This window comes from Vigna unguiculata, chromosome 3 (genome assembly GCF_004118075.2).
Source record: "Vigna unguiculata cultivar IT97K-499-35 chromosome 3, ASM411807v1, whole genome shotgun sequence".
Classification (NCBI taxonomy): domain Eukaryota; kingdom Viridiplantae; phylum Streptophyta; class Magnoliopsida; order Fabales; family Fabaceae; genus Vigna; species Vigna unguiculata.
Genome location: NC_040281.1, coordinates 12527969 through 12551370, shown reverse-complemented (window position 1 = coordinate 12551370; position 23402 = coordinate 12527969). Strand labels below are relative to the sequence as shown.

General features: G+C 32.7%; 1 protein-coding gene across 6 annotated transcripts; it reads left to right on the top strand.

Moving 5' to 3' along the window:
* The first annotated feature begins 16090 nt into the window (after positions 1–16090).
* Positions 16091–23402, top strand: LOC114177526 (ABC transporter G family member 11-like). Of its 6 annotated transcripts, none has more exons than XM_028062906.1 (10): positions 16091–16273; positions 19629–19810; positions 20039–20423; positions 20704–20783; positions 20897–21367; positions 21444–21530; positions 21646–21771; positions 21882–22076; positions 22195–22281; positions 22449–23402. In XM_028062906.1, the coding sequence occupies exons 3-10, from the start codon at positions 20096–20098 to the stop codon at positions 23142–23144; spliced, it is 2070 nt and encodes a 689-aa protein (XP_027918707.1). In that variant the 5' UTR covers positions 16091–16273; positions 19629–19810; positions 20039–20095; the 3' UTR covers positions 23145–23402. The 6 variants fall into 6 exon arrangements, with proteins under 6 accessions (XP_027918707.1, XP_027918705.1, XP_027918703.1 ...); XM_028062904.1 differs by having other exon boundaries at positions 19687–19810; positions 22449–23144; XM_028062902.1 differs by having other exon boundaries at positions 19633–19810; positions 22449–23144.

Sequence of the window (23402 nt, the reverse complement as noted above, 5' to 3'; positions counted from 1 at the left end):
TTACTTATACTTTACCGCAACAATCATTTTCATTTCACAATTTCATTTAAGGGTAAAAGGGTCTTTTCGTCACCAAAAATATAAATCACTGTCACTATACTCTTTAAAATTAATTTTGTAAATAATTATCTAAATTTGTGTCATAATAATCCTAAAAATTATTACATTTTTAAACAACTTTTTCAATTTCTAATAATTTCAGTGATTATTTTCATTACTGATCGATAAATATATATGTTAGTACTATTCTACTACTTCTGTAAGGACCAAGAAAATAAAAAAGATCAATAGAAATTTTTGAATGTGATACTTGATTATTTATTATGTTAAAATATAAATAAAATTTTTATTGATTGAGTTTTATTTTATAAAAATATTTATCTTTTAAAAAATAATTTTTTTTCTTTTCTGTATCTTTAATCTCATCCTTCATATAAGAAATTCTTGAAGAACACTTTATACATTCCAGATATTAAAATTTAAAATAGAGTAACTTAATCTTTTTTCCTTTGAGTCAAGGTAATGTTGTGAGTTACGTGAGGTAAGAGGTATTGTAACGTCCCATTTAATTAATACATGTAATTAAAAAAAACGTCACACATAAAATAGTATAACAACGCAGTCTTGGGGTTCTTAACACCACCCCTACAAAACTAGGCACACCATGATGCCAACAGAAACAGGATAACAGTTTGACTAAAAGTATACAAATCCAAGTACAACGAATACATGGGCCATAGCCCTAAAGAGAAGCCCAAAAGAAACAAAAGCCCAATCCACGCAGACTATGCAGCGGAATTACCACATCCCTGTTGTCCACAGGTGTTCCTCGTCTCTGCTCACACCAACAAGTTGATGATCATCGCAAAAGAGAGTACCACACAGCAGGAACACACAACAACAAAAGTAGGGTAAGCTAGAGCATAAAATCAGTTCATCAATGAAGTCAGATGCATATTCACAGTTCATCAATGAAGTCAGATGCATATTCACAGTCCATCATACATACATCACACAAGCATGTTACGACCTTCCAAACAATACACTACGATGACTCGACTCATCCGGATACATATAACTTGGTTGGATTCAGTGGACGCTTGCACCTGTGGTGGATACCTCTGCTCACCCCCGAGCTGCTCACCCCGAGCTATGTGTTACAAGTGTTTCGATGAATCAATTGCCCTCACCACAAGGTTAGCCCTTAATGAATTTCAAGCCTTCTGCTACTCTCACCACAGGGGTTAGTCCGCTCTAAGTGAGACTAACTGACTCTTTAGAGTGTCAGGATGCAATCCTTACCTTGAATCCTTACCTAGTTATACAGATGAGGCACCACCATGGACACCCACTAACAGGGGTCATGGAATTACGTCCCGACCACTGAAGCGCGACCCTGAAAGTCTCACCTAGAGACCCCAAGGAATTATGCACTGACACGGATCAACCATATTCATACAGCCAAAGAATATTCACCATACATAGATATACATTAATCGTACCAACCTTTGAAGCCAACGCCTTTCATGTTCCAGGCCCAACCCATTTCAACTCGTCTTAAACCATTCACGCATAAAGGATATCCAACTCATCTCATTGTCATGCCTCTTTGATATCAACCATTTCATTAAAATATCATGTTAAACTCATATCAACCCATTATTCACAATTCATGACTTGCACCACTCATTCATACTCATTCATCTTGCATGTTCAGCACAATACTTAAAATCAAGCAGGCATTTTCCATACAAAGCCAAGAAAACAATTTCATCTCGCATTGCCTCGCCCAGCACCTTGCTCAGGCTGAAGGGTCTCGCTCAGGCGAGACGTGCTCGCTCAAGCGAGCCCCCTTCGCCTAGGCGAGGGCTCGAAAAAGCATCAAGAGAACAACGTGGGATCTCACTTAGGCGAGACCCCTCTCGCCTGGGCGAGATGTTCGCTCACTCAAAAATTGAGCGGGTCGCTTGGGCGACCTCTCACGAAAAAGGGTTTGGGCGAGCCTTCGTCAGACTCGCTTAGGCGAGCCCGACTCGCCTGGGCGAGATTAACAGCTCTCACCCTGATTCACCTGTAACAAATGTGTTTTCCAAATACAACCCAACATACCAAGCACTCCACGCACCAAAACAATGATTTATCCATACATACAACATGCAAGCTCAATAAGAAGTCACAAACAACATAACCCGAAACCCTAACTCCCCGTACCTGGAAAAGGGCTAATAGAACTTCGACACGGGACCTCGGAGCACAGCAGCTCGAGTGATGGACTTGCAGAACTGGCGGAATAACGGAACAATGTTATTATGGAACCCTAAACGAAGGAATACGGGAAAAAAGTTCTAACGCAGTAAAAGTATGAGATTGGGAATTACTTACATGGGGCAGAAAACCAGAAACTGAGCTTGAACGGACTTGTTCGAGATGGGGAAGTGAACCCTAGCAGAGCGTCTTGCGAGGGTAAGGGGATGACGACTGGTTCTGTGGAATAATGAGAGTAAGGGTGTTAGGCCAGCTTAGGGTTTGGTTATATTACTTGGGCCAGCCCTAGGCCCAAATACAAGGGGAAGCCCTTCTACTTTAGGGTAGACAAAATAATAAAACAGATTTTTAATGGGTCTTACAGGTGTCAAAATGGGTTGTGGCTTGCGGATTAGCCTGCCAAAACGAGACGAGTAAGGTTGGAAATTTCAACCCGTTAATTCATTTTGGTTTGACCTGTCTAACCTGCCAAATTGGCAAGCCAACTTGCTCCTTGGTATGCTGACCTACTTTATTTTTTATTTTTTAAATTAAAATCTAAAATAAAATTATTAAAAAGATTAAATTTTCTATATTATATTTTTGTAAAGATGTAAATATACAATATTGTTATAATTAAATTATTAACACTTACAAATTAAGTTCCAATTATTAGTTCTACTAGAGTAATTTAATGTAAAAATGTAATAATTATTCTGATTTATCCACATAAAAATATTAATTAATCAATTAAAAGCTTAGAAAATATTTATATAATTAAATATGCTCTAAATATTTATTTATAAATGTATATAAAAAAGTAAAAACAAAAAACAAAAAAACTCTAAAAAATAGTGGCGCGCTAGTCTGCTAGCTTATTGGTCCATCCTATGACGGCGCAGGTTGCAAATTTTGACCATTTTTTGGGTGGTGGGCCAGCATGGCCTAACCTATTTTTGGCAGATCAAGATTTTTGGATACTCTTTTATGTTTAGGAATGGTTATCTCAGTTTGTTTAAGTGTAATTGTATGATTGTATCTAATACACTTTGTGATGACTTATATAAATTGAATTTAGATAATTTATATACTGAAACCTTCATGACCTTACACCACAATGTTGGCACTAAACTAGTTTAATAGATGAACGATCTACTTTCTTGTTGCATAAACATTTGGGACACACTTCCAAAGAAATGATGCAAAGATTAGTAAATAATAAAATCATTCTGAATTTATATTTTATTAATCTGAATGTTTGTGTAGATTGTATTAAAGAAAAACAACTAAAATATACAAAGAATGGAGCCACAAGAAGCATTCAACTTCTTTAAATCATATACACCAATATATGTGGTCCATTTTATATAAATTCTTTCAATAAAAAAAAAGTACTTCTTTACCTTTGTTGATGATTTTTTTGCATTATGAATTTGTTTATATACTGCATGAGAAATCCCAAATAGTGAATGCTTTGGAAGTTTATATAAATGAATTAGATAGATAATTAAATAGAAATGTCAAAATTTTTAAGTCAAATAGAGGTAGTGAATACTATGAAAGATATGATACAAGTGGACATCACCTTGATTCATTTGCTAAGTTCCTTATGAAACAGGTATTTATACTCAATAAGCAATGTCATATACACTATAAATATATGCTTTAAAGACTACCATACATTTATTGAACAAAGTTTCTAGTAAAATTGTTCAAATGAGTTATGGATAAAAAAGAAACCTAATTTGTGATTACATGTTTAAGGCTGTCAAAAAACTGGATGAATTGGTTATCCAGAAAAATAACCTACCCTTAAAAAGTGAACACACAATTATTACAATTATTTATAATTGAAAAAAAAAACAACTAACTAATTAAAAATGTGCACTTATTAACGAGTTTTCACTTCTGCACACACGGTGTCAAACTATATGTTCCTAAACGTTTACAATTAGATTACCTAACCTAAAGAGATTTAATATAATATAAATTTACTATCATATTTTCGTGCCAATAAATATATTAAAAGTATAGTAAAACTCTAAAACAACATTAAAAAACACTCATTAGTAGCTAACTAATTTTAAATATATCATTATACTTAATATAATACTTGTTTGACTCTAATTTTAAATAAAAAAAAAATATGAAGCAAATAGCTTGGTTGAGTAAAAATTGATCATAGACTTTGATCAATTTCTGATTTTTTAGATTGGTTTGGGTTATATATTTGAATTACTTAAACTTTCAACACCCCTAAGTAAAACATCACCCTAAACAATTAAGTTATTTTATTTATATTTTAGTGAATCTTGATATGATATATCAACTTTACAAATATTAATAGTTTTTGTGTAACTCTTGACAACTTGGGGGTGTGCTTGGAGATCGGGAATGTTGGGCTTGAAGGATCCAGAAATTGGGCTTCCGATCACATCACTGTGACAGCTGCTACTTTCTCCATCCAATTTTTCTTCGTGCACCACCTAATTTATAAAATACCAGTTTTACCTTGATTCAATAGTAAATTGAACCGTAATTTTTTCTTCCCGAAGCTTGTGCCGTAGCTCTTTCCTCACCCTCCTCATCTCCTGCACACAGCTCCCTATAAAGAAGAAAACTTGGAGGTGCATGAAGCAATGACCCAATTACCCTATTCTTACTGCTCAGAAGCTATTACTTTATGCACCCTCATATTTTCTTTCTGCACCTACATAAATGTGATGAAATAACTATTTTACTCTTAATAAAAAATTAAATTATTTTTAAATCTGAAATATATTTTGGATTACACGTATTACTTATTGAAATGAATTCTGGATTTTGAAATGCATTTGTTATGCGAAGACCTCCAAAGTTGTACGTGCGGAGTCGAAGAGTCGTCTCTGCGAGAAAGGCTGCATCGGCGATGTTGTCACGATCAAGTACGGGAACAGCGCTTGATCCATCACAATTTGGTATTTTGAAAAAACATGGGGTAGAGGAAGAAAACATGGGGGTACAAGAAGCAATGTCCCTAATCACATTTACTCTGACCTTCTTGTACCTTCAGAAAAGCCCGTTTCTCCTATTGCACTCCTACGCTACGCATTTTTGAATCGTTTTTATTTTTATTTTTATGTATTAGGACTATTTGTTTATAATAAAATTGATATTTTTAGAGGAGGAGTTCATATTTCTAATTTATTACTCTGTTATGGCGTGCCAATTATGCAGGTAAGAAAAAATGAGATGCGATAGACTGAAATGTTAATTCATCTTTTTAAGTTAAAGTTAAATTAAATATAATTTAAAATATTATATTTTCTTATCATATTATTTGAGTAATATAACTAATTCTCTTAAATTAAATTTTAATTATTAACTATAAAGAAATAATTATTAACCAATTCCAGATATAAAAAACATTAGCATGATTGAATGTATTTTTAAAATACATGTATATATATTAAATAAAAAATAACAAAATTTTAAAATAAATGGAAAGTTAGTTTGTCAGTTCATTTTATGAGAGGACAAGTCGCAACATTTGACCTACTTAATTATGACACTACAATAAAAATCTTAAATAGTGATTAAATTTATTGACAAAAATAATTAATAATCAATTTAAATATTAATTTATAAAAAATTATTGATAACTAAAATAGTTTTAAATAAATTATAATTAGTTTCTAAATTTATAGTTAAAATTATTTTTAATATGAATTGATTTCTACTTTGATCACTAGCATTAAGTACTAAAGTTTTAACTACTAAATGAATTGGTTACAAATTAATTATTTATAGACCAATCCAGAATCTAATTTATTTGATAGTTATAAACTTGTAAATAAAATTATTAGTTAATTCAGATATCAATTCATAATAAAAATGTTACTAATTTAAAAACTGATTATAATTTTTTAAAATTATTTTAATTGTCAATAATTTTTAATTTTTAAATTATTATTTAAAATTTTCATTATAATAAATAATTATTTTTGTCATCAAAATTTGATGGATCGATGGTAGATAGTCAAAAACAGATTACACCGACGTATCTTGTTTGATATTTTATTTGTATTCAATTTAACTCATCATTAACCGAATTATTTTTAATTCATTGCATAAATTTTAGCAAGAGTTTCAAATGTAAAGCTTATACTTTGACAAAAAATAAAATCCGTACAAAAATAAAATATAACTTCATCCTTAGAATTTGGTGGTAGCTTACTTACAGGGTTTGAAATTTATGGCCAACGGTTTCGTGTGGGCTCCATCATAGACAACAGAGACGTTGAAACAGTTTTGTTGGTCTAACAATCCAGTTAATGCGCCAACGAAGAAGTTCATATTTTTTTTTTAATTTTTTTTATGTCATTGTACTATTATTTTCACTGCAATTTTCATTTTGGAAAAGATACCTTGCCATGATTATTTGACCATGGTTTCTTTATGGAGTTTGTGTCTAAGTTCATGTTTCTTAGAAGATTTCAAATGAGCAAATGAATAGAGTTGGTAACCTTTTGACATATTTCTATATAACTAATATTGCTTTTAAACTTGGATCACAATTTCTTCAGTAATGGCCTGGAATTTCAACAAAAACCTATTCCCTTGTGATTTAGTTGATTTTTTTTTCAACATAAATAAAATTGAAAGGAGATAAGATTTACGATAACTCTTAATCAATCTCATCTAAAAAAAATCTTTAATTAGAAATCAATTTTAAAAATAAAAAAAATTAATTAATTTAAATATTAATTTACAAATCTAAAAATTATTAATTATTAAAATAGTCATTATTATGAATAAAAAATAATAATTATTACTAATTATCTATATACCAATTTATAAATTAATTCATTTATTAGTCAAAATCTTTATAACTAATTTTAGTTTTGGTAATCAAAATCTTGTAACTAATTTTAAAAATCAATTATAATTTTTTATTGATAATAACAATAATTTTAACAACCAATAATTTTTAGTTTTGTAAATTATATCTAAATTGATCTTTATGGTTACTAATAATTATTGGTCATTTAATCAGTTATTATATATTTAAGAATTTTTTTTAATGTGTGCTCTGAATTGTTTATTGAAAAAGTTTAAAGTTAAACATATTTATTTAACAAAATTTATTAATGGAATAAATGGAATGATGTAACATTGCTTTGGTATGAAAGTTTATCAAGAAAAAAAATGTTTTAAAAGCAGCCTGTTAATGTTTAGTCAATTATAAAATTAAATTTGATATCGATCAATATGACTTTACAATTCTGTTGAATTTTCTCTTATTTAAAGGCTTTTATTTTGGTTATTTGAGATGTTCTCGATCTTCCTTTTTTTTTGATGGACGAGTTTGAAAGTGAATATACTCTCGCGTAATATATTTGCATCGAATGTCGAATTAAGTTTAAAAGCAGTAAAAGAATCGAACAAATAAATCACACCTATGAAAAGACAAACACTGCAAGAAACAATTCATCTATGCCAATGTTTTAAGACCCCATGTGTTTAATACATGTCTATAAGTACTAAACATTTTAGTTTTTAGCTTAGATGAATTAATTATTTTATAACCGAACTGAACTCAATATTTTAGTTTTTACTTCGTGCTTCACACTTTGCTAATTACTTAAGACACTGTATTTTTGCGTTTCATTTACACTACGTACAAAATTTGTTGTTCTTTAATTTTCTTTTTTTCATTTTACATACAATAATGAGAAAAAGTATATAATATTTTTTAGATTATATTATAAAAAATAGTATGTAATATTTATTTCATTTTATAAAATAGTGTCATATATAATTTATATTAATTAATGTAATTATCTATGATAAAGAAACTTTAATACTTTCGGCACTTATTTTCTAAATATTTTTCTTGATACCAAACACAAATTAAAATCTATCTCTTTTAATTTTAGTTTTCTCTTTTTCTCTTAAAATTAATTGTGCCTTTCTTATGTATCAAATAATTACTATTATTTATGGAAGAGGGTATAAGTGGGAGACTTGAATTTTATAAATAATATCTTAAGTTTTAATTTTATTATCACTTTAGTACATAACAAAATCATTTCATATTATATCTAATTTTAAACTGTTTTCTCAATCTTCGTATTTCTTTCTTCAAATATATTGTTATAGTATTAAATATATAGTGTTTTAACTAAATTTTTATTTTATTTAAATTTAAAAAATATTATGAATACATAAAATACTCTTTACTAATAGAAAAATGTTAATTTCAAACTATTGTACATGAATAAATTTTACAGAAAATACTTTAACTTAATTCGTTATTAATATACTTTTTATGCTCATTAGCAAAAAAAAAAATATTTGAAGAAAAAATTCAACAATTTAAATTGATGTAATAATTTATTAACAATTTAAATGATGAAGTACATTTTGGTTCAAAAATAGTAGATTTTGGTTAAAAATTAGTGTGATTTAGTTTAAAAATGGTTAAAAAATAATGCAATTCAGTTAAAAAATAAGGTAGTTTGTAAAACAATTCAGTTTATAACAGTTCAATTCATATTATATTCAGTTCGTCTAAATTCTTTTTCAGTTCAGTACAGTTCAGGAGAACTATTTTTTAGTTCAATACAAATTTTAATGGTTTAGTGCTGTTCAATATGTTTTGCTCGACCCTGGTATACATGAAACGAGGGAATACAATGTCGTACATTATTAGCAAAGTATGAAGCATGAATGAGAAACTAAAATATTCAGTTCGATTCGGTCATGAAATAGTTAATTTATCAATGTTTAGTTTTTAAAAATTGGATTGGATACCAGTATAGTTCAATCTTTAATACAATCAATTCAATTTATTTTAGTATTGAACAATACAATTAATTGTAGTACAATACAATTAAATTAATTATGCCCAGCCCTAATTATAATGTTCCAAATAACATAGTATGAACTTCATTCAATTTACTTAATTATATTTCAAAATCATTAAAATTCTTTATTGAAAGATTATTTAGAACTTATAGACATGTATTAAACACATGGGGTCTTAAAACATTGCCATAGGCATGCTGATGAATTTAACCGATTCAATTTTAAAATGTTTGAGCATATTTTGAATGTATTGTCTCTAACACAAAAATAACTTCTTTAGAGCATGATTCTTCCTAATTTCGATCTCTAAAATCTTCTCAATTGTGCCCTATTTCATGTCAAATTCACTACCTAATAGTAATTTCAAATTTACGAGCTCATCTCAAGATGCAATCAACATGTTGTCTACATAAAACTTGAATGTCATTAGTTTGACTAAGTTCGAGACATCATAAACATTACATTATTTTTTCTAAATGATAGTTGTAACGTCTCATTTAATCGATCAACATAACTAAAAGTAACGTCACACAAAATGAAGTAGAAACGCGGTCCAGAAGTTTAAACTTCACTCCTTACAGAGGTTCGAGGCACACCACGATGCCAAACCATATCAGAATACAAGGTTCAAAGGTAAACTCAAAAAAATGTAAAGACCAAGCAATACATGGGCCATGGCCCTATAGTAAGACCCCAAAGCAGGAGAATCAGTCCAGGCAGACTACGCAACGGGATCATCCCTTCCTTGTTGACCTCGAGTGTCTCTCGCATCTGCTCACATCAACAAGTTGATGATCATCGCAAAAGAAGAAGAACCACATACAAGACAATCAAACAAGCAACATGGTAAGCTAGAGTAAAACAATTCATCAAGTAATCACATGCATTACACAATCCAAGCATTTCATATATCATCCAAACATGTTCTGACTTCTCAAACAATACACTAGACTCTGACTCGACTCATCCGGATACATATAATCTGGTCGGATTCAACGGATGCTTGCACTTGTGGTGGATACCTCTGCTCACCCACGAGCTGCTCACCCCCGAGCTATGTGTTACAAGTGTTACAATGAATCAATCCCCCCCACACAAGGTTAGTCCTTAATGAGTTTCAGGTCTCCTGCTACTCTCACCACAAGAGTCAGTCTGCTCTAAGTGAGACTAACTAACTTCTTAGAGTGTCAGGATGCAATCCTTACCTTGAATCCTTACCAAATTATATCGATGGGGCACCACCATGAACACCCACTAACAAGGGCTATGAAATTACGTCCCGACCACTGAAGCGCTACCCTAAAACCCCACCTAGAGATTTCAAGAAATTATGCACTGACCATGAACCAATCCTAATCAAAACAAGTAATATTTAACATGCATATGTATATATCCCATGCCAACCTTTACAATCCATTCTCATTTGTATCCCATGTTGAATCCATTTCATTCATCCTTCCCAAACCACGAATGTAGAATGTAAGACCTGGGAAATTTAAATAATTAAATTAATAATTATTTAATAAATGCGGGTAGTAGAAGCCTTTATGGCATTTAATGCTAATTGTTGTGATGTGGAAAAGTACTAGCTCAAGTGGTTGAGAGTACTTGATTGTGTGAAAGGACTTGGGTTCGAGTCCTAGGTATGCTATTTGTGTGTTCTTTGAGTTATATTAATTTTAATACGTAGGATTATGTTAGTGATAACATACTTATAGAATTTGAGGGACTTGGTTAAATTGGTTATGCTTTGATCTTGGAATTTCAGGGGTGTGTGTTCAAATCCTGTTTAAAACGAAATTAATCCCTTTATTTTTGCTAAATATCATTGTGGGTTGCATGTGAAAGGGCATAGAAAGGGCAGCCAAGAGGGGCTGAAAAGTCACTAAGTAATGGGCCTTGTTTTCGCAATTGGATTGACCAATTTGATGTTCAATTCATGCACAAAATGTTGAATCATATGATGTATTGCTGGACATAGTTGAATGGGGTTTTGGGACTTTTGGGTGTAGGTTTCTACGCGCATGACATGGAGAATATTTGCTATTCTCGCTCGAGCTAACTAGGCTCGCCTAATCGAGAATAGCAGAAATGAATTTTTGGGGTGTGTCTGCACATCTCGCTCAGGCGAGAAATCGCGTAGTGGTGAGGTTGTGCTCGATGGACTCGCTCAGGCGAGGAACCCATGTTTTGAGCGACAGAGTACCTGCTCAGGCGAGAGGTACTCGCCCGAGCGAGAAATTGCAATTGAGGAGGGTGTGTTCTAATATCTCGCCGCTTAGGCGAGTGTTTTGTGTTGACCGAAGGGGAGATTTCGCCCAGGCGAGGCCATCTCGCCTAAGCGAGCCTTCGCACGTGAACCTTGGCAGTACGCTCGCTCAGGCGAGGAAGCTTAGCCTAAGCGAGACAGGCCTGATCGCTTAAGCTAAGGCTTCTAGCCCAAGCGAGTTTAGTGCAGTTTGTGTGTATTGGTTGTACACTTTGATGAAACATGGATCAGGAGATCCTGTGCCATGAGCGGGTAGGTTCATGGATGGTGGATAACATGTGATGGTATGAGCGAGGAGGTTCATACTCGATTACTCTCTTGTGGGGATACGAGCGAGGTAGGTTCGTATGTTCCGTGCTCACAATTAAGAGATGCTGTGTGCAGGGAGGTACGTAGCTTGTGAATCACATTTGTTGGACTACGGACGGGTAGGTCCGTAGAGTAGGACTACGAGCGGGGAGGTTCGTAGAGGCAGGACCACGAGCGGGCAAGTTCGTGTGAGCATCAGGAATCCTGAGTCCATGGCTAACTTTGTTGTATGCTAGTGGTTGAAAAGCCTTGGGGTATGTTGAGAATGTAACTAAGATATAATTATGATAATAAGAGTGGGTGGTTTCTATTATTTAATTTTATGTCATTTTATATATACTGTCGAGCTCACCCTTTTTGTTTGTGCTTGGCGATGATCGTGTAATTTTATACGGGAGTAGTTGATGATACAGTTAATGCTACTAACACTCGAGATGGAGAAAGGGACTAGCTGGGAATTAGAGCTAGGGATTTACGATGTTTTAAACTTTTGTTGGAACTTGTAATTACTTTTGGAATTATTTTTAATTATTAAATGATTGACGTATTGAACATTATACTTTGATTTATTCCAGCGGCGAGAAATTAATAAAGCTGCGACTTTCAAGCTTCTTTTTATATCTTTAAATATTTATTTAGGTAATATCTTTTAGGGATGTTAAAGCAAATGTTTTAAGATTTTGGGGAACTTAGGGAGTGAGCTTACTGTGTTTGTGTGTGATTTTATGTTATGGTGTGGAATAATTGTTGTTTTGGTTTTGGTTATAATCTGAGCTGGTTAATGTGAACAGCTAAATTATGTGGCGTGCACAGGCAATGGCTAATAGGAGGCGTAGAAACAATGCTGGAGCATATGAGATTGCGAACGCAATCCATAGGATAGTGGATGCTATGCAGCCTGTCGCAGCGTAGCCGAGGGCGATGATTACCCCTGTTAGGCCTGTGACGATGGAGGATTTCATGCGCCACAAGCCGGCGAAGTTTACTGGCAAAGCCACCCCAGATGAGGCAAATGCGTGGCTACGTGAATGTGAGAAAATCTTCGGGGTGATAGAGTGTTCAGAGGCTTAGAAACTCACTTTTGCCACCTTTCTGTTAGTGACAGAGGCAGAATACTGGTGGATGGGAATGCGACAACAGATGCAGACCCGTGAGGAGGAGGTGAACTAGGTTAACTTCAGAAAGAGGTTTCTAGAGAAGTATTTCCCCAACAACGCTAGGCATGAGTGCGAATCTGAGTTCCTTACCCTGCAGCAAGGGTCGATGTTAGTGCAGGCATATGTGGATTGATTTGAGTACTTGGCGAGGTTTTACTCCCAGACTGTGACGGAGGAGTGGCGTTGCAGGAAATTTGAAGGTGGCCTAAAGCATGAACTGAGGCGCTTTATTGTACCGCTGAGGGTCAGGGAATTTCACGCACGCACATACATCCAATCAGACCAAAACATGCTTTTAACAGCTCGCAAATCATTTTTAATGGCAACCAAACATCAACTCACGAAGCAATATCAGAACGTGTGAGAAACAGAAATAGAACAGTAAACCCTAATTTTCCCGTACCTGGAAAAAGGCTAAGAGAAGGGAGCGACTCCAACAACGGAACACAGAAGCTCCAGGGACAGATTTACCAAGCTGAAAATGAATAGCAAAGTGAGTATTGAAGTAAGTCTACGACAAAGCCCTAACTAGAAGTACGAACATACGAGCAAAAAAACGAGGTATGAGGTGTAGAACACTTAAATGAGGCTAGAAGACGAAACTGAGCTCACTGGATCTAGGTTGGGAGTAAATCCTAGTAGAGGAAGACAGCAGCAGCTCAAGGGTGTGAGAGTTATATTTTTATAAAAGTGAGCAAAGCGTTAGGGTTAGGACACATTAGGTTTGATTTTGCGTTTTTGGGCCAGCCCTTAGGCTCATTAGATTAAGAGCAACTCTTAAAATATTAAAATAGGAAAAACTGGGCCTTACAATAGTTATATTTTTTTCTTTAAAGTTGAATAATACTTATTTTTATCCACATCATCAATATTAATTTTTTAGGTTGAATTTGGTCGTTTTTCGTCCAATGTCTATTACGAAAGTTTGCAGTAAATCTTAACTAGAACTCTAACAAAGCTAAATAAAATAGTTTTTTGAGTCAATATCAATCAAAATTAGATAAAAAAAACAAGTCGACTAACGAAATTAAAGAATAACCTTGACAAGTTAAGGGGTTAAGATAATTTTATGTTTAGTATAGGGATGGTTTTAAAAAGAATAAAGATTAAAATTTTAAATTATAATATATGAATCATTTTTTAACTACTTAGTTGTTCATTTTAGAAAATTTAATATATATATATATATATATATATATATATATATCATAATTCTCTCTAATTTTTCTCTAAAATGATAATATTGTTTCTCATTTTTTTCTCCGATCAAAAGTCACTATTGTCTCTAAATTGTTTGTGTCTCTAATTTTTTTTTTTCATCTCCTTCATCCATATTTTTCTTCTCATTTTCTTTATTTATATTCATTTCCTTCATCTACATTTGTCTTCTTTATTTACAATAATCTCCTTAGTTCATTATTATTTATTATTTTTTTTGTTTACATTATTTGAGCATGAAGATAAAATGTGTTTTCTTTCAAATTTATGTTATTAGGATGACCTAGCCAACACAAAAACTTTAAAATAAAAACACCTCAGCATCAATTAAAACAATACTAAATTATTTTAATTAAAAAATCAATTTAAAAATTAGTAAGCACTTATTTTCAATTAAGTCAATACTAGTTAGAGCCGGCCTACAAAAGTCAATGCTAACAAATTAGCGTGTATAAATGCTTTTTCTCATATTGTCAATACCTTTTATTTTTAATCGTGGTTCTATAATGATTATTGTGACTTGGTTTTATTGTGTCAAATGAGGAATAGTTCTCATTATCATTATTTTGGTGTGCGCATACTAATTGTTTTCACATCATTAATGATAGGGTTAAATACGTTTTTGGTTCCTCAAGTTTCAGTGAATTTTGAAATTAGTCCCTCATCAAAACTTTATACCAATTTAGTCTTTAATCTTTCAAAATGTGTGAATTTAGTCATTTTAACCAAATTTTGTTAAGTTTATTTGACGTTTCAAGCACATTTCATGATAGTATTCAAGTTAACATGGAAGCAAAAATGTGTCAAACAGTGTAAATAATTTAAATACTATCATGAAATGCGCTTGAAATATTGGATAAAAATGGGAGATGAAGGACTAAATTGGTCAAAAGTTTTGATGAGGGATTAATTCCAAATTTCGCTGAAACTTGAGGGACCAAAAACATATTTAACCCTTGATAATAACTGGATATAGATATAGATATAATATATGAAAAGATAAAAAAAAAAAGTAATTATACAGAATACGCCTTCAATATTTAATATCTAAATAAACTGATGCCAAAATCACGCAAACAATATTAAAGAAGAAAATTATTGATCTCAATTCATTACTGTACATGTTGTATAACAATTGCTTAAGTTCTGGATCACGACGTTATATATATATATATATATATATATATATATATATATTCATATTTCTATACCCTTGGAATCGCATTCTCCACTCTGGTTGAAGTTTCGACCAAGTCTTCTCGTCATCCAAAATATTTGTTTTATATATCAAATTATCAATATATCATATCTTTGCTAAAAGAACGTGATTTTATTGTCAGGAAGAAAGTTATATATAAGACGATAAAGCAAATAGTAATAAAATATTAAATAATATACACTGTCATTTATTTAATTGCAATAACGTCAAAGTATAGATATGCGGCTAATTTTAATATGAAACAACTGGGTGGCGGCTGATGTATATACATTAGAAGGAAGGGAAGAGAAACACGGAAAACAAATACATGAAAAAACGAATTATAAAGTAAAAAGATAGAATGAGTATAATGTATGTCAAAATGTATATGGAAGAAAAGATTTCTTTGGATCCACATTATTTATTATATCCAATGCGAACAATATTTTATATTAATATTATCTATTACATTAATAGAAACCGTTTTAATATTTGAGAAAACTTAATCGAAAAAAAATGTCGTAAAATCGGCGGAATTAACTTATTTAAACCGTCATAATTAAGATTTTAGTAACATGTCTTTAATTGTGGTGGTTTAAAGTTTGTAAATTAACCACATTTAGGAGACAAAATTGACGAAAGTCTTACTAGATAAAATTTGTGAGAATGTGATGTTTGAAGAAAAGGTGCGATTAATTCTTGAAACCCATTTGATTGAGTGACGCATAAAATTGAGATTTTAAAAGAAGGTGGAACTTATAGCAAAAGTCAGAGCACGTAAACAACATGTACTCGTTTTATATATAATATATGGAATTAACTCATAAAATAAAGAGGTTATATATGCAGTATGAACACATGAAATAAAGATGATGCAGAAGAAGAAAGTGGGTTTGGACTTGAAAAGGACGAGGAAGAGCAACCAAAAAGATTCAGAGATGATTTCGATTGAAGAAAAGGAGATGGAGAAATCAAAAATCGAGATCAATTAGTGAAAGGAAATGATCATATAACAAGGGTTACCTCCAGGTTCTTTTTTCTTTTTCCTTCTCAATTGTTGCACTGTGAGGACATTCTTACGAGATGAAGTTTAGATTTTTGGTGTACGTGTTTGTATTCATGAACCTATGAAGCCATAATATAAATGATCTAATCCAACCCATACACTTAGATCAGATTAGATATTCTGAATGTTTTGATTAGATTTTAACTCGACCTATAATCAAAGTTATTGTTTATCGGAGTATTCGTTGAAATTTATATATCCTTACTTGTTTTTCCTTTTATGCTTTAACTTCATTGTTTTATATTCAAATAATATCATGTTAAAAATTACCATGAATTTTGACATTTTAGCGACATGTTAGGAAGATAATAAAATTAACAAATAAAGAAACACAAAATCCAAGTCAAATTTTCATTAAATAAATAATATACAAAATAATAAAATGTATAACACAAAAAAGAGGAACCAACCGATACTAAAACTTTCTAAAGTCGGAAAACATCAATGTGAAAGAAAAACCTACGAGACTTAATATAGTAAAATCTTTCACTAATAATAATTAATAGGTACACCATAAGTTTTCTTTGACCTTTCAAGAATCAACATAGCATTATTCTTTTCATCAACAAGGTGAATAACAAATCTCAATAGGTACTTAAATAATTCCAATATATGAGATGATGGATAAAACCTTCTCTCCAATGTCGCTTCTCAGCACAAACTTGCACAAGATAATTTGGTTGCTCTTTTCTTCTTCTTTTTCTTCACTCTCTATGATGACTTCTTTTCTTTTCTCATGAGAGACATTCACAACTTTTGTCTCTTTGTCTCCTAATTTATTTTCTCTCTTCACAAATCTAATACAAGGGTTGCATATTTTAAATTGCATAATGGGCTAGAAGTCCGTACAAAAAATACTTCCCTTTTATTTTTCTTAATTAAATTAGTGTAGGCTCAATAAATTAGTGACTCACTTGACAAATTCCCTCATCAATTAATTGGGACCATAATCAACCAAATTGACTTTCTCTTTGCATATAGCAAATTTTCCTACAAGTAGAATCTTTGTCATCATATCTGACCCATTCTCACTAGTATGAATTTTCTCTAATAATAATTGCTTCATCTCTAGTGCATCCCATATCCAATGATATTAGACTTCAACATGCTTTGACCTTGAATGAAGAGTTGAGTTCTTGCTCAGATGAATTGCACTTTGACAATCGCAATATAAAACATATATTTCTTGTGATTCCAACTCTTGTAGAAATTTTTGCATCCACAAGAGCTCCTTAGCAGTTTCTGTAACAACAATGTATTTTTCCTATAAAGCAACACATTTTTGTAATCTGGATTGCCATGAAACTACCCCCTACAAAAGTCATCATATAACCAGAAGTAGACTTCCTAAAATCCACATCACCAACCATGTCAGTAACTGTGTAACCATACAACACAAACTTACCATTTCGAAAGCATAAACAAAGTGTAGAAGTAGCTTTAAGATACCTAAGTACAAGGTTGTCAAACTCGAGAGTTTACGTAAACTCGTGAGAGCTCTGTAAACTTGAATCGTAAACTCATAAGAGTTTACTTCACATGAAAAAAAATTAATTTATATAAATAATATCCTATGTCTAATCCTCTAATGATATTATCATTTCCATCATCATCTTCATCCAACTCCATGATGAAACATGTGTATTTCCAGACATAATGGTATAAATTTTCACTACAAAATTAACAAATAAAAAAATATCATTCAATGGTGTAGTGCAAGTGTGTACTGTGTTTCAACCCAAACTAAAATAAATTTAAACACCGAAACAATGCACTACAGCCGGAAATAAGTAAATAACATCTGCCAATAGAACGACCCAAGCCTACGACCACATTCATGAACCTCGATCTATTGAGAACGTGCAACAACGGGATGGTTGTCGACGGTCACCGCGACAGTAGAGCAAGCAAGGATGATGGCAAAAGGGTGGTCGATGGGAGTGCGAAGGCCACAGAACTGCTTACGAGCAAGGACGAAGGCTACAAAACTGCTCGCGACGGTTGTCGACAGTTGCAGAAGTGCTCGCTATGTCAACAAAACAGGTCATGACGGCCATGAAAGGGGTTGCGATGGCCACAAAACGAACCGCGACAACCATAGAACGAACCACAACAGCCACAGAACGACCTGCGATAGCCACAAAACAACTCGCGAAGGTAACTCGACCCCGTTTCGATCTCCAAATTTTCCCCCTTTTGAACTCACGAACTCGTTGAAAACTTGCGAGTTTGAACGATTCCAGCAAGTTCATCTACGAGTCCACCGATTCTATTTCAAAATCGAGTTCGCTTGTGAGTTAACTCGTTGGGCATGACCAGGTACGCAAACTTGTCCGAATTAACGAGTTAACTCACGAGTTTGATAGCCATGCCTAAGTATCAACTTTTAAGCATAAACTCATCACAAATATAAGTTTGTACACCTAAAAAAGCTGAAAAAAAAAATCCACATATTCACCTTAATTTTCTCTAAAAATATCAGCACATGAAGTTAAATCAATACAACTTCTAGCTCCACTATTAGTATTCTCCTTAAGTCAATTATTCTTATGTCATGCATTAGTTTTCCTTTTTTTTTTTTAAAGTTATTGTTTAATTTGTTTAAATACGCATGCACACACAAAGCTATATACAAATTTATTGATAAAAAAAGATAGTATTTTTTAATTGAAAAATAAGTTTTATTTTTTGAATACAAATATTTTAACCCAACACATTGAAACTAGGCTGGTTTAGTACGAATTTCATAATAAGATAAAATTTCAATACAAACTATTTTAATGAAGTTTGGTTTATTTTCCAGGAACATGGGTGATATGTTTGAGTATAATTTTGCATGATTTTACATGAGTTTTTGATTTATTGTGTTCACATGTTGTGATCTAACTATTTACTTGTAATAAATGTTTGACAAAATCGTTGGTTGGTGTATATGGAGATGTCAATTTTGTTGAGTGTTCATATTCCACAATCCATATATATAATAATGCATTTATATCCAAACTTCTATGAAAAGAAAGTGTGATTTGCATCTTTTTGTATAAAATGAATAAGGGATATTATTATATTTGTAAACTATTTTAAGTCTTGACTTTGAATGATCTGACATTTTGGGTGCAAAAGGTTTTTTTTTTTTAATAGATAGGTAATAAAATGACTTAATTAATTTCACATGGAAAGGAGTGTCACTTATAAAGAAGACTATTTTATCATGATTAAAAGCAAGGGTTAAGTTATCTTAACTTTAACAACTCAGAGTATATTTGATATTGAAATTTATGTAAATTCATTGCATAATTTTTATTTGTGGGGTTGAAGACAGATACTGCCCCGCCTCTTAAAAACATTTGCGACTGATCATAGTAATAGTCAACAGTAACTACTTTCCTCGACAAGTGCACGTTTGGGAAACAAACAAAACAACATTTGTTGTGCAAATACTTCCTCTACGTGGTGGAACTCAAGCCGCACACGTCACAGTAATGTCACATACATACATGGTACTAATCTCCATACGTGCATTTGTTAGAGTACGATTTCAACTTCAAAAAATTGTCGATCTTCGATGTTTAAACGTTAAAAACATGTTATGAATATTCTTATGTTTCACTTTCTAATATAGACAAAAATATATATAGAGGAGAAAATGTTGAAACGCATGCTAAGTAATAAAATTTACACACGTAATTAAGTTAATGAATCTGTCTATATATTTGGTTTGATTTCAGAGAAATCTGTATCGAGAAGAGTAGTGTAACATCTGCATTAATTTGTGTTGTTGATAAATGGCTTCTCTTCTTCCACATCATTCACCTGCTCCTACTGATTATGAAACTAAACCTAATTCATCAAGAGTTGAAGCCACTGCACTGGAGATAGAAGAATGCAGTGGTCCGAAAGCAAAAGGGAGCAGAAGAGGAGAAAGTTCTGGTTGGAGAGAAGAGGAAGGTATGTGCTTGACATGGAAAAATGTATGGGTCACTGCTTCTGTGGGAAAGAATGGAAGCAAATCAATTCTGCAGGGTTTGACTGGTTATGCCAAACCAGGGCAACTTTTGGCCATAATGGGTCCTTCTGGTTGTGGAAAGTCCACACTCCTTGATGCTTTAGCAGGTATATTTTTTAAGGAATCATTTTTCATTATCCAATAGTGAAGCTTCTGAAAACTTTCATTGCATGGTTTAAGGAGGTCAGGTCAACTTGGACAAGTTTATGTTTTCTCAAAAACTTCGAAACAAAAGTTTACAAAAATGTTTTGTTTTGAGAATACAATATGTTTGATATTTTCTCTAGCTTGAATAACATGAAGATATCATGGCTAGATATGTCGATGGAGATTTTCTTTTACTTGTTACGAGAAATAAATGCTAAACAAAGGGCATTGTTATTATAGGGAGATTAGGTTCCGACACAAGGCAAACTGGGGAGATTCTTATCAATGGGAAGAAACAAGCACTGGCATATGGAACATCAGTATGTATATAAACTATAAACATCATAAAAAAAATAAAAAATGAAATGTTATATGTAGTATCAGTTGCCACATGATCAATTAAACATTCTCTGAATTTATGCTGTGACCACAGGCATATGTGACACAAGATGATACCTTGTTGACAACCTTAACGGTTGGAGAAGCTGTTCACTATTCAGCTCAACTCCAGTTACCTGACACCATGTCAAAACAAGAGAAGAAAGATAGAGCAGATTTTACAATCAGAGAAATGGGTCTTCAAGATGCCATTAACACAAGAATTGGAGGATTGTTTGTTAAAGGAATAAGCGGGGGTCAGAAAAGGAGAGTGAGTATTTGCATTGAGATTCTTACACGACCAGGGCTTCTCTTCCTTGATGAACCAACTAGTGGACTTGATAGTGCAGCTTCCTATTATGTCATGAAAAGAATCGCTACACTTGATAAAAGAGATGATATTCAAAGAACTATTATTGCCTCAATCCACCAACCTAGTACTGAAGTTTTTCAACTTTTCGACAACCTTTGTCTTCTATCTTCAGGTAGAACTGTCTACTTTGGACCTGCTTCTGCTGCAAGTGAGGTTCGGGACTAAACTAAAACCTTTTTTCATATACCACTCTTTTGCTCATTTCTAATTTTGCTTTTGTTCAATGTAGTTTTTCGCTTCAAATGGTTTTCCTTGTCCTTCTCTCATGAATCCATCAGATCATATGCTGAAAACCATAAACAAGGATTTCGAACAGGTAACTTACATGGAACAAGTGTTCTTTTTGTGTTTTAACTTTTCTCTTCTGCAACATTATTGTAGTCAAATTGTTAACACTTAGAAGTATGATTGAAATGTCTTTTATTTATCAGGACACTGAGTTAGGAGGGAATGAAGCAATACCCACCAAAGAAGTGATTGAGATCCTTGTAAATTCGTACAAGTCATCTGAAATGAACCAAGAAGTTGAGAAAGAAGTAGCAGCACTAGCTGAAAAGGTATCTTTAATTATAGCTAAGTAGATCTCATACCATGTACCTAAATTTTATCAAAAGTTAATTTCAATTCACAAAATATCAGTGTTAAACTTTGATGGGTTAATTTGCAGGACACCAGTTCAACAAACAAGAAGAGAAAGCATGCTGGCTTTATTAATCAGTGCTTTTCTCTTACCAAAAGATCGTCCATTAACATGTATCGAGATCTCGGCTATTACTGGTTACGCCTTGCCATATATGTTGGATTGGCTATAAGTTTAGCCACTATTTTCTATGATCTGGGTACAAGTCATCGCTCAATTCAGGTAACAGAGGAAAAGTAACACATAATATATAGGACTCATATAACTTACTATGCATTATCAGAATTTGAATTAGTTAATTAATATCTTCTAAATCAGAAGTCACTGTTCGTTATTTCAGGATAGAGGTTCATTTCTTATGTTTGTATCTTCATTCATCACTTTCATGACCATTGGCGGATTTCCTTCCTTTGTGGAGGATATGAAGGTGATCATTTCTTGGTTTTTCCTTTTCAAATAGATAAAAGTGAATTATAGTAAAGTATTCATCTCAGTTACTTCTAATGAACTGGCATAAAACATACAAATGAGACAACAAGATTATATTTTGTTCTTTTCAATTTTATAAACTATTCAATTTTTGTTCCTTGCTAGGTGTTTGAACGTGAGAGACTAAATGGACATTACAGTGTGACTGCATATGTAATTGGGAACACCTTTTCATCAATCCCATTCTTGTTGTTGGTTTCCCTGATTCCTGGATCCATAGCCTATTACCTTCCTGGTCTTCAGAAAGGGTTTGAACACTTTGTATACTTCATATGTGCTCTCTTTTCTTGTCTGATGTTGGTAGAGAGCCTTATGATGATAGTTGCAAGCATTGTCCCCAACTTTCTCATGGGCATCATAACTGGAGCTGGAATTCAAGGAATGATGATTTTAAGTGGTGGGTTCTTCAGATTACCAAGCGATCTTCCAAAGCCATTTTGGAAATACCCAATGTTCTATTTTGCCTTCCATAGATATGCCTACCAAGGACTGTTCAAAAACGAGTTTGAAGGACTGAGATTCGCTTCAGATAATGGCGAAGGTGGCTCCTACATCACTGGCGAAGACATTTTAACAAACACATGGCAAGTAAACATGAGTTACTCAAAGTGGGTTGATCTTGCAATCTTGCTGGGGATGATTTTTCTGTATCGGGTCCTCTTCTTGGTTAACATCAAAACTACTGAGAAGCTGAAACCGATCATTGTATCATTCTTGTCGTCAAGAACTTCTACCAAGCGAACAACGTCGATCATGCAGAATCCCAATGCCACTCCTCTTCAAGAAGTTCATGTTATCTAAAGTTAACGAACTAGGTTCAAGATTTGGATGAGAAATAATTTTCACATTCGCATAGATATGTGAAATATCAAGATATAATAAATAGAATTTCGTGCTCCAACCAAAGTAGAGAACAACTCCATTTTTGTATGACTAGTGATCTTCATGTTTCTGCTCCTGAAAGTTAGCGCCTCAGTGATGTTCACAATTTTAACATTGTAAAAGAAATATATGTTTCGTAAACCAAAAAATGGAATTTTATATTTTCCTATTCGAAAA

Bases quoted from the DNA above. Each gene is read 5' to 3' on its own strand.
- LOC114177526 (XM_028062906.1), top strand. From the start codon at position 20,096: ATGGCTTCTCTTCTTCCACATCATTCACCTGCTCCTACTGATTATGAA. The intron at 20,784-20,896 runs GTATGTATATAA...CTGTGACCACAG, and splicing joins CACTGGCATATGGAACATCA to GCATATGTGACACAAGATGA. The intron at 22,282-22,448 runs GTGATCATTTCT...GTTCCTTGCTAG, and splicing joins CCTTTGTGGAGGATATGAAG to GTGTTTGAACGTGAGAGACT.